Source organism: Lepidochelys kempii, chromosome 1 (assembly GCF_965140265.1).
Source record: "Lepidochelys kempii isolate rLepKem1 chromosome 1, rLepKem1.hap2, whole genome shotgun sequence".
In the NCBI taxonomy this organism is placed as follows: domain Eukaryota; kingdom Metazoa; phylum Chordata; order Testudines; family Cheloniidae; genus Lepidochelys; species Lepidochelys kempii.
In genome coordinates, this window is record NC_133256.1 from 336944575 (window position 1) to 336957093 (window position 12519).

General features: G+C 42.6%; 1 protein-coding gene across 2 annotated transcripts in view; it reads right to left on the bottom strand.

Moving 5' to 3' along the window:
- The window catches only part of CAMK1D (calcium/calmodulin dependent protein kinase ID), a 390557-nt gene that overhangs the window by 41175 nt on the left and 336863 nt on the right, over positions 1-12519 (bottom strand). For both annotated transcript variants that reach the window (XM_073328749.1, XM_073328750.1), the window contains exon 6: positions 4751-4826. In XM_073328749.1, coding sequence (XP_073184850.1) covers positions 4751-4826 — 76 coding nt within the window. The remainder of the gene's footprint in view (positions 1-4750; positions 4827-12519) is intronic.

Sequence of the window (12519 nt, forward strand, 5' to 3'; positions counted from 1 at the left end):
CCACATTCTGCTTTCATTAATTCCCCCTGCAGTGTCGGATGGATGTCGTTGCTCATTTCCTCTCCTAAGGTATTGGGTAGTGATGCTTGGTATTACTAAACCTGCCACAATTCTCCCTGTAGGGGGCTTTGTCTCAGTGGTAGTGGGAATTATTTCCTGTATATCAGGTTGTTACATTTTGTACTGTACTTTGGGAACATTTCAAGATAAAGTTATTAGTATCATTTCATGCACATCTACATCAAAGTAAAAAACAACCCAACAACAGGGATGGCACGGTTTTTGGGAAGGAAACTGCCTTCTACAGATCACTGTTGCTTAACAAATAATAATAGTAAAACAGTAACGATGTTACTCTATCAATAATTTGTTAAATATAAATAACCAGAGGCTCAAGCAGAACATGCTGCAACCCATAATTCTTTTCAACTTTATAATGCAATTTTCTATTTTTTGCTTCCATTAACTTAAAATTCGCCATGTACAAGAATCTGAGGGACCAGAATTTTAGCTACCTGGCATTCATGAGCTTGTCCGTGTGGGTCCAAACCCATGGGATAGGAATTTGATAAAGTCTCTCACTCTTTTTTCTATTAAACTGAACACATACCAAAACTGCCTTGTCACCAGTGGGAAACGGAGCCCAACAATGAAGCTATTTCAAACTGGAAAATGTTACAACTGGAATAAGAGGAAGTTGCAAGCTGCTAAAATTAGTTCTTGTGAGTAATGACTTTTTATATAAAATGAGTTTTTGATTAAAAAAACTCCATTGCAGCAGATGCTGAAATCTGGCTGTGATTTATAAAAAAGCATTAGAGGCTGGCACTGAAAGAAGGGTAGCATTTCCTAAGACATCTTCACGTATCAGGGTTACATTTTTCTGTGTGCTTATGATCTATTATATAGCCAAATATTCATCAAAAATAGCAATGCATAAGAAATAGTTTGTTTTCTCAATGTCATAAGCTCAAGACTATCCTGGGAGAGTGTGTGTTTCTGTTTGGATGTAGTTAAATCACTAACAGTAACAATATTTTATAACATTTTTCATTTATGCCCTGCTTCTGAATTGGGTTCCCCTAAACTGCCATCTTTTTAAATCCAACGACGGTGACATGCTAAGAGGAAGTAAGCTCTGGTAAATGTTTTCTGTTCTGCCCAGAAATTACTTTGAATCTCACCCCCCTCAACACACACAATGATTGGAACTAACAGCCTGGCTTGTTAAGCAGGTATTGGCTTCACCTTCACCCACTGGAACTTTTTAGCCAGTCTAGATATAGTAGCATTCTCTGCCTGGTTGAGAGAGTTATTCTGGAAGTGTGAGCGAATAATGCAAGTATAAAGTCAGATGTAGTCACTCATTTCAGGCCAATTATCATCTTAGCTGAAGATCCTAAACTGGTCACTTTCTCTTCATCCAGGCATTAATACTGTTCCCATCAATGTGGTATCAAAAAGCCTGCAGGGCTATTTACTATGAAGACTGGGAGGGAATCCTATTCTCTTTTTCACCGAACATCTACCATTGGCTAAGTCCATCTCAGGGGCTTCCACTTTCTTTCAAAGCATCAGGTATTGGGTATTACTGGAGATGGGATGTCTGAGTAATGGTGTGGCAAATACATTATGTCATAGCTGGTATGGCAAATCATTGTTATTATTATACTTTCTAATGTATATAGTAAAAATTAGATTCCTATTAGATATATAATCCAGAAGCCTTAAAATTCCACCTCTTCTTATAGGACCTCGTTGTTATTCAATGGATTTCACCCTGCTGGGCAGGGAATTCCCGATAGGGTAGTGGAATTTTAAGTCTTCAGAGCAGTATGTGTATCTTTTTTGAAAAACACAAGCACACATTGATTTTGAAAACAAATAGGAGATACTGTTGCACTGATGCCTGCAAAACACATAGTTTCACTGGTGTGAAAAGAGTGTATATTGGTAACATTGCTTGAGCCACGTGTCAAGGGGCAGGACTGAAACCTTCTATCTGATAGTTACACACAGATCACTGGGAGGATTATTTCTTAACCAAGTGCTGCAGAGGGGTTCACTGTTGATCATCTTCATGAGCACTGCTCCTGCCTTCCGACACAACTAATAATAAAACAGGGGTATTAGGGAGCGTAAAAGCAACTAGTGAAACAGCAGCAGCAAAAAGCATTTGACTGCATGTGCCATGGCTGAATGGAGCTGAGGACATGGATAGAACATGGACTAATTTTATCTCTGCACAACCAGACAGCACTAGCCAGGCCTGCTTGTGTGTAGCCGTAACAACACATAAGTATTTCTATGGTAAAAACTCTACACTGAACTGTAACTGGGAAAGAGATGCTAATAGTGGCCAAGCCTCTGGCCTGCTGTTCTCTACCATCTAGCCTCTGAGCCAGGCTGAAGTACTATGCTTAGCATAGGCAGGACTGAGGGCTTGACTTAAAAATGGACAGAAAAACCTTGCTAGACTTTCCCTCTATTACTAACCTAAGACTCAAAGCTTCAGGAAAACACATGAGGAGGAGTGCTTCACTCAGCAATGTGCCTTGGGCCCTGCAGCCCCATATTTGCAGCTGTTAGGTGGCAGGGCTTGAGGGCAGTAAACACCACTCTTTTTTAAAGGAATATTAATGAGTAATGGCATCCTCAGTGATCTCTGAATTATTTAATATTAGGGCTGTCGATTAATCGCAGTTAACTCACGCGATTAACTCAAAAAAATTAACCGTGATTAAAAAAAATTAATCTTGCAACCTCCGCACAACTCCTTTTGTGTCAGGACCCCTACAATTACAACACTGTGAGATTTCAGATTTAAAAAGCTGAAAGCATGAAATTTACTATTTTTTAAAAGCCTATGACCATGAAATTGGTAGGGCCCTAATCATCAGCATGGATGTATGTCCTCTGGAATGGTGGTTGAAGCATGAAGGGACATATGAATCTTTAGCGCATCTGGCATGTAAATATCTTGCAATGCCGGCTACAATAGTGCCATGTGAATGCCTGTTCTCAGTTTCAGGGGACACTGTAAACAAGAAGTAGGCAGCATTATGTCCTGCAAATGTAAACAAACTTGTTTGTCTTGGCAATTGGCTGAACAAGAAGTAGGACTGAGTAGACTTGCAGGCTCTAAAATTTGACATTGTTTTATTTTGAATCCAGGGGTTTTTTTGTACATAATTCTATATTTGTAAGTTCAACTTCCATGATAAAGAGATTGCACTACAGTGCTTGTATGCGGTGAATTGAAAAATACTATTTCTTTTGTTTTTTACAGAGCAAATATTTGTAATAAAAATAAATATAAAGTGAGTACTGTACACTTTATATTCTGTGTTGTAATTGAAATTAATATATTAGAAAATGTAGAAAACATCCAAAAATATTTAAATAAATGGTATTCTATTCTTTTTTAACAGTGCGATTAACCGCAATTAATTTTTTTAATCGCTTGACAGCCCTATTTAATATACGTCCATCCTGCCTGGAAGAGCTCTGCTCCTTCAGTGCTCCTGAGACTACAAAAGGCAGGATTTGGCTCTAGGGATTTAGCAGTGCCAATAGCTTTAATTCTCTCTGCAAAATTCTGCTGCCTCCTTCTGTTGTTAAAACTTGCTCTGAGGAAAATCCACCAGTCAGCAATGTTTTCAGAGGAGAACACTGCAGACACTCAAGCAGAACAGCGAAAGTGTCGGAAAACTGACATTATTTAGGATTGTGTTGTTGTTGTTGTTCAAGAAAAACAGTGCAATATACTTAAAAAAGAAGAAGTAAACCACCATTTGGGTGGCACTGGGGAAAACAGGTCATAAAATTTATACTCGGGACTAAAAGAAAATGCAGTTGACAGACAAACAATATGCACTGTGCAGCAATGGATAATGTATCAATTATATGGTGTGCACACAAAAATAGCTGTGCTGCATTACGCAAAAGTTACGCAAGCTGACAAGCCATCAAATGTTTACACAAAGGGAAAAGGAACCAAATAGGAACAATTTGATGCTGTAGCACTTTAGTCACTTTTTGCTGCAGAGTTGTTTGACTGTGACATTTGTATAAAATGGAAAAATACCACCACTGGAAATATAAGCATCAACAGGTCTAACCTGGCTTCTGTTATACTTAGTAGCAACAGGGTTGTTCCCTGCTTCAGTAAACAAAGAGAACAAGTTTGTCATGTTAGCTGTGCCCTGTTTGGCCTATCTGAGCCAGCCTATTGCAGCAGCCTAAACATGTTTCAAGGAACCACACATGGTACAAATGCCAATTGATGAAAGGAATCTAAGGCTGCAGACAACATACACAATTACGATCTAACCCACATACGCCCACAGGGAGCTGGGCCCAGAATGCTGACATTTATAATTCGGCGTTCCTCACTTGAGCTGAAGGGAATCTCCCATAGATAACACAAGCAGCAGGTCCCTTCTCTTCCCTGTAGGCCAACCACTAGAGGTTGACCTCACACATTCATACACACACAGCAGGTTTCAGCTGGTGCCCATTGATCCCCAGCACTGTTATAGGCACAGCTCCCTAGTCAGCAGGAATGACCACTGCATCACCATGTCCCTGTGCCCAGGGGTTCCCAGACTCTTTCCATCTTGACTCCCATATCCTTTCCAGCTACTGTGGACTCAGACAATAGGGGTGAGCTTCCCTTGATAAGAGGAAAAATATACACAGGTGAGTATGTGTTACAGATCCTATAGTTATAAAATTAACAGATACTTACAAAATGTATGCGATTACCCCAATAGACCAACAATCCACCGCTTTGCTGTAGGGTTTCTGGGCCAGCACTTCAGGAGCTGGAAAAATAAAAGTCATATAGCTAAATGTAACAAGACCAAAACTGTGCGTGTTGCCAACATGCAGGACTCCACGGTCATTCATAGAATCCCTTGGCCAACATAAGAATGGCCGTACGGGGTCAGACCAAAGGTCCATCTAGCCCAGTATCCTGTCTTCCGACAGTGGCCAATGCCAGGTGCTCCAGAGGGAATGAATAGGACAGGTAATCATCAAGTGATCCATTTCCTGTCATCCACTCCCTGCTTCTGGCAAACATTCAGAGCATGAGGTTGCCTCCCTGACTATCTTTGCTAATAGACATTGATGGACCTATCCTCCATGAACATATCTAGTTCTTTTTTTAACTCTATTATAGTTTTGGCCTTCACAACATCCCAGGCCCAATTCTGTGTAATGCCCATTATTTATTTTGGGAGCTGAGACTACCTTGACTTGTTCCCTAACTCCCAGACTCAGGCCTCATATTAGAAGGCCAAACCAGAAAGTTTTAAAGAGTATTTATTGAAAGAAAATTGAATCCGAATGCAGAGTTAGCTCATCATCTTCCAATAGAGATTAGAGGACTGAAAACAAAAACAAGCACATAAAAAAAATATAAAAGACAATCAGGCCACAGGATCATCAGCTTCCCGTCAAAAGAACTTTTGGTAATGCGAAGAAAAACAAGACAGTGTTGCACAATTACTCAAATGTACATTTATAAGTTGGCAGCTCTGTGGCATTGTGCTATCAAATGGAAGATTTCAGGAAGCAACTCAAATTGAGGACCATGTGTCACTGAGCTGATATGCTAAGTTTCCAGGAGAGGGATAAGAGCTAGACAGCTGTCACTGTACCTCCTACAACCTGACTAATGAAGCATGGCGGTTGTCAGAGTCAGAGGGAGCCACTTGCCCTTATGTCTCAAGGAACAAAGAGACCACAATAACTGAGAGAAACTAAAAGAGCTAGGAATTAGAGCTAGACACACACACACACAAAAGAACTGAGCCTCATTTGCATTTAAAACTGTTAACTACTATATCCCATGGAAGATGGAGGCTGAACATTTATTCAAAGGCTTTTGGGTTTTTTTTTTAAATCACTGAACCTTAAAAAGGCACATTTACTACATGAAAGTCTGGAGAACTATGTCTATGCTGGTAGCTTTCATCTGGAAATGCTTAACACTGAATTTTAAACCCCATGGCCTTAATCTTTTTCATGTAAAGAAGCTTTTGAATTTTCAAAGCAAAATGCCCACAGTAATGCAAAAATCATTGCTCATGATATTTATAAAGTTGACCTGCCGTGTTGGGTTTAAAAGCACAGGGTTTTCTCATGAGTACTGAGGATTTTAAGGGCCAGGTTCTGCCACAACTATTCATGTTGAGTAGTACTTTTACTCTGCAGGTAATCCTACTGAAGACAATGGGGCTACTCCAAAAGAAAGGGGCCACTTAATGTGGTCAAGCATATCACACTCTGGCCCCTTGCTGTACACAATGCAGTACATTTACAGAGCGCCTAGCTAAAGATTTCCTGCTGCAGAGACTGAACAGTCTAAATAAAACAGGGCAAAGGAACCCAGGACAAAATTTCTGGAGGAGGAGGGCGTGGAAGTTATTAATGACGAGGAGTTGCTTGGAGGAAAGTGTACAAGGAGGGATTTAAGGAGGACAAGGGACTTGGCTTCAAGCCTTCTCTCATACTGCACCCTATTTACGATACTGTCTCCTTGCTCTCATCTGCCAAGAATAGACTTGGGAGATGTAAGGAGTAATGACTGGGAGAAGTCTAGAGGAAATGAGAACAGAGAGATGGCTGGAAGTGAGGTTACGAAGAGCCTTGTAGGTTAGGATGAATTAAGCTTCACACAGCCCTATGATGTAGGGCAAATATTATGCTCACTTTAGAGATGGAGGAAGAACAGCCTACCAGACTTTGGCCACTACAAAACAACAAATGATAACACTTCTGTTCAAATATAGGATTAACAATATGTTAAGCACATATGCTGGACAATTCTTTTTCATCTTCAGACACAAACACTACTGAACCCTCAGGCATGCCTGTGAGGTAGGCCAGTGTTCTCATCCCCATTTTACACAGGGGGAAACTAGACCCAGAGAAGTTAAGGGACTTGCCCTGGTGCCCTAGTGCGAGTCAGTTTCAGAGCTAGGATTAGAACTCAGAGGTTCCTGGTGCCCCATCCTGTGCACTGAGAACATGCCTCAATTTTTATGAGAGTGGAATATATGAACAATGGACTTGCTCCTTCTCCTATTGATGTCAGTGACAAAGCAGCCATTGACTTTAATGGGAGCAGGCTCTGGCTCAAGTCAATAATAACATTAACAGTCATTGCAGGCTCTGATCCTGACATTGACTCTGCATGGGTGGATCCTGAACTTCAGTGGAACTCCATGTAGTGCAAGGTTCCACCTACGTTGTTCCTTTTGCAGGACAGGGGCCATAGTCCTTTCCTCAGTTTGCACCACTCACGCCTCTCAGAAGCCTGCAAAGTACCATACTTCTCCTTTTAGACTCCTCTCTGCACTGGGGGCCCAATCTGACTAGAGCCTCCTGCAACATGATGCTAAGCACATCACACGATCATGCCCTAGGTGAGCATGACTGCAATACTTCGTCTGCATCTGTTGCAGGATGGTGGCTTCTAAAGCAGAAGAGCTGGAACTCTAAAGAGTTTTCTGAATGCTAAAGTAGCATGGCTATAGGTTTTTGTTTCAAAGGGCAATAACTCAGCAATTAAGGTAGGGGCATGTGAAGAAAAGAAGGCAAGAACAGTGGCCCAATCTGCTTTTGATACATATCAACAGGACTTCCATACATGCATCTGAGGACAGGATTTGTGATAATAGCAGTGGCGGACACCTATTCTATCTACAGTTCTTATATGGCCTTCATTGCCCTACACACCTTCTACGCTGTCTGTAATGTATTTATCCTCGCAATATCCCCATGAGTAGAGAACTTAAGAACAGAGACACTAACTAACTAGTCCAAGTCACACAGGAAGGCCATGGCAGGGCAAGGAATGAAACCCATGTCTTCCAAGACCCAGCCTAGTGCCCAAACCAGTGGGCCAACGTTCCTCCCTAGGCCAGGCCAGACCAGACCAAACCTCATAATGATCAATATGCTGGGGGAGAAACACTTAGGGCAATGGAATTCTGAAAGAAATTCATGTGTCCAGTGATCTGAAGAAACAAGTCGGAGAGAGCTGTGAGAACCAGTTGCTCATGTTGCTCCGAGAGGCGAAAGCAAGAATTGTGATTTAAAAAAAAGAGGCCATTGGTGCTATGAGGTAAAACAAGACAAATGGCTGCGGAGAAACTGAGACAGAAAATGGAGGTAGGGAGAGTGAAATTAACAAGTGGGGAAGAATTCACTACCTTCTTTCTGTAGGTCTAATTCATTAAAACATATGTGATGAGTTACGCCCTGTGGCAAAAAGCCCTACTCACTTCTGCCAAGGACCCTGGGGAGCTGCTATTTTCTAAAGGTTTACACACTGGTGGAAATTAGGGGTTTTCAACTTAAATTTCCATGAAGCCAAGGGCTGTATGCTGGCACCAGGGAGCAGGAGACTGGACTGCAGCTTCCATCACCACACCCCTCCCTGGATTCCCCAGGAGTCATTGAGGACACGAGGCTGCCCCAGCAGCAGTGAGAAGAGCTTAAAGCTCCAGCTCCCAGAGCATTGCTCACTCTTCCAGCAGCAGAATTTGGAGCAGGGGGCCATGTAATGTACATACTACATACCAGCCACAAGGAGATGTAATCAGAACACCAAACATACCTTTAGGACTGTTTTTATTTACACCTGCTGTCTAACTGTCTGTGCTCCTCTCATCCCTCTGTCTCCCATGTTTGCTACCAGATCACACATTCCCTTGCCAGTTTCTTGTCTTCTCTTCCCCTTTCTCTCCTACCTTTTCTGTCATCCTCCTCCATTCTTCTTTCCCCTTAGCTCCTCCTCCACTACCCCCTTCTACCTCCACCAAGCAAAAAAACCCCAAGCAAAAAGTCAGCCTTAATCATAATCCTATTGCAATAAAATAAAACATCTATTTTAAGAAAATGCCACCAAGATGTGGGCCTAGCCACCAAAGCGAACTCATGATCCTTCTCTGCCTCTTCCCATCCCTGCTCTCTTGGTGCAGGGCTTCATTTCTCTTGTCTCCAGTAATATTTTAAGCTCTCTGGGGCAGAGACTTATTATCTGTTTTCACAGATTCACAACTCTTAAGGCCAGAAGTGGCCATCTAATTTGACCTCTTTGCATAGCACAGGCCAAAGAACCTCACCCTATAATTTCTGCACCAAGTCCACAACTTCTGTTTCAGCAATAATATATAGTTTAGAAAGATATCCAGTCTTGACTTAAAGACAGCAAGTGACAGAGAATTCACCCATGCCCCTAGATATTGCAATAATGCCGAAGAGCCATACAGTCATTGACTAAGCCCCACTGTGGTAGGAACTGTACAAACACAGAACTAAGGGATGATACCTACACCAAAGAGCTTACAATCTAAATATCTTTCTTTATATGCCTGTGAAGTGCCTAATATAGTTTCAGATGTTATAAAACAATACTGAGCATTTATAAGCATCTGTGTTTGGATTAAAATGCTATATACAATGACCAATCAAAAATGTTAAAGGCAAAAAATAGGACCTTCTATCACACAGAGCTCTTCACATCTGGGTCATCATGTTTCATATCCAGCCAATGTCAGCAGTGACTGCATTACTGCCATCTCAAGGGGGTTTGGTGGACAGCTGTGAAATGGTCTCATTTAATTTGTAAGCAGTCCAACGTACATAGCCCCAAAAGCACCACTAGAAATGATGCCCACTGAGACTGCAGCTGGCAATCTCTGGAGAGGTAGTCAAGATGTGAGAGAAAATAGCAGGCAGTAAGGCACGTGAGAGAAAATAGCACTACCTCTTTCTGTTCTTCAGATAAACAGAACACTTGACTTCCCAGCCCTGGCTACCTGGTGTTTTTCACAATTTCATTTAAAATAATCTGGAAAGAAAAATGGAAGGGTTGTTCTGAAAAGAGATTTTTAGAAAAGGAATTAGAAAAGTTGCTGGCTTCGGCCCTTCAAAGTGAGTGGTCGTGCTCTGTTAGAACACACTAATAAGTTCCCAGAAAATGCAATAACTGAATGCTGAAGGATAGTAGCAGTTCATGTTCTTGAAAAGAGTTTAGCACATGAGATTTTAAGCTTGCTGAGCATGCTGCATGAAGTTAGTTATTAGAGTGTGCTGACAGGACACTACCAGTAGTCCCCCCTAGCCCGAGGGCTGAACGTGGCCCTCATTTGCTCCCATAATTGTATCTCCTGCTGGCAGTTTTTGCCATCCCACAAGAACAAAGTATAATGCTATTTTTCCTGTTACACGTGATTTCAGGTAAACTGACAGGAAATCCCACCTTTATACATGTGATCTCCAGAGGAGAGCAACAAATCAGGGAGGAAAATTAAAAGATCTAAATATTTATAGGTTGATTATGGACCCCAGGTACCACAGGAAGAAAGGAATTGAACCCAGGACTTCTAAGTTCCCTACATCAGGGCACACTGCATAGTAAGTTGGACTAGCACAAGCATGGTGCATGCCAGAGTTAGGAGTTTAACTGCTAGCTACTTCAGTGTAGCTACACCAGTGCCAATTTCCCTAAAGTAGGGGAAACAAAAGGGAGTTATGGTACACTTCTGTACCCAGAAAGATAATGGAGCAAACAATTAAGCAGTCAATGTCTAGAAAATAATAAGTAACAGTCAGTATGGATTTGTCAAGAACAAATCATGTCAAACCAACCTAACAGCTTTCTTTGACAAGGTAACAAGCCTTGTGTATGGGGGAAGCGGTAGATGTGGTATATCTTGACTTTAGTAAGGCTTTGGATACTGTCTCGCATATGACCTTCTCATAAACAAATTAGGGAAATACAACCTAGATGGAGCTTCTATAAGGTGAGTGCATAACTGGTTGGAAAACCATTCCCACTGAGTAGTTATCAGTGGTTCACAGTCAGATGGAAGGGCATATTGAGTGGGGTCCCACAGGGAACAGTTCTGGGTCCAGTTCTACTCACTATCTTCATCAATGATTTAGCTAGTGGCATAGAGAGTACACTTATGAAGTTTGTGAACAATACCAAACTGAGAGGAGTTGCAGGTGCTTTGCAGGATAGGATTAAAATTCAAAATGATCTGGACAAACTGGAGAAATGATCTGAAGTAAATAGGATGAAATTCAATCAGGACAAAAGCAAAGTACTCCACTTAGGAAGGAACAATCAGTTGAACACACACAAAATAGGAAATGACTTTCTAGGAAGTAGTACTGTAGAATGGGATCTGAGGGCCATAGTTAAGGCTAGTCACAGAGGTCACGGATTCTGTGACTTCCAAAGACCTCCGTGACTTCAGCCAGCCCTGGCTAGGAGCCGCAGGGTCTCCGGTTGCTGCCAGCGGCCGGCAGACCTCCTGCAGCTCCTGACCACCGCAGGCGGTGGGGGTGATCTCTGCAGCTCCCACCACTGCAGGAGGGACCCCCAACACTGCCCACTGCTGCGGGCAGCAGGAGGGATCCCTGTATCTCCCCAACACTGTGGGCGGCAGCAGGGATCCCCAGAGCTCCCCGCCGCCGCGGGCAGCAAGAGGGATCCCCCGAGCTCCCGGGATCCTTGGTGGCAGGAGGAACCCCCAGAGTTTGGAGCCCCCAGCGGAGGGGGCCCCTGGAAGTCCCAGCTCACCCGCAACTGTCCAGGCTTCTCATTTTATCATGGATATTTTTAGTAAAAGTCAGGGACAAGTCACGGGCTTTTGTGAATTTTTCATTTTTGCCCATGACCTGTCTGTGACTTTTCCTAAAATATCTGTGACAAAATCTTAGCCTTAGTCATAGTGGATTCCAAGAGGTGCCACGGAGGGTTGGGGAGGGCAGGGCATTGGTTGGCCTAGGGAGAGTCAGGGCTGGAGAACATCTCACTCCATGAATCCTCCTCTGTAGTAGGGTTACTGAAGACTGCTTCAGCCACAACAGCAAAGCAGGATTCACAGAGCAGCTCTGCAGCAGCTCCATAAGCTCGTGAGGAGGATGCCTCCTTCGTCCACCTGCCCATAGATCCCCCCGAGCATCCAGGTCACCTGCTTGAGCTGGGTGCAGCTCCTTACTGAGCAGAACAGTATTTGTAAAGAATGATTGCAGTCTACAGTACAGGAAAGGTGTGAACTCCAAGGGGGGGAGAGGAAATATTTCCTGTGGTACACAGGGAGAGGTAGAACACATATTTAAGGGATGGTTCTTTCCTATCTGTTGTTACAAAGAAAGCTTTAAGTGGCCAAGCTGGAATTTACACAGCTTCAGCCATGACAACATACAAACAATCCCTATTTTCTGTACGTTAATGCAATGGGGGTGCCGGAACTTTGTGCTGCAATTGGCTACAGTCTCTGAGGAAGGTCTGACAAATGCAGTACTCATGCTTTATTTTTACTTTATTACTCATGTTACTGCCTAAACAACTCCTTGTGTTGTTACTTGCTAATAAAGATATTCCAAAAGACTTACTGGTATTTTCCACCATTTGGCTCAAAGTGATACCAAGTAACTCAAAAGCAAACATGAAAATCTGTTAATTACTTTCGTGCCTTGGCCTGGTGT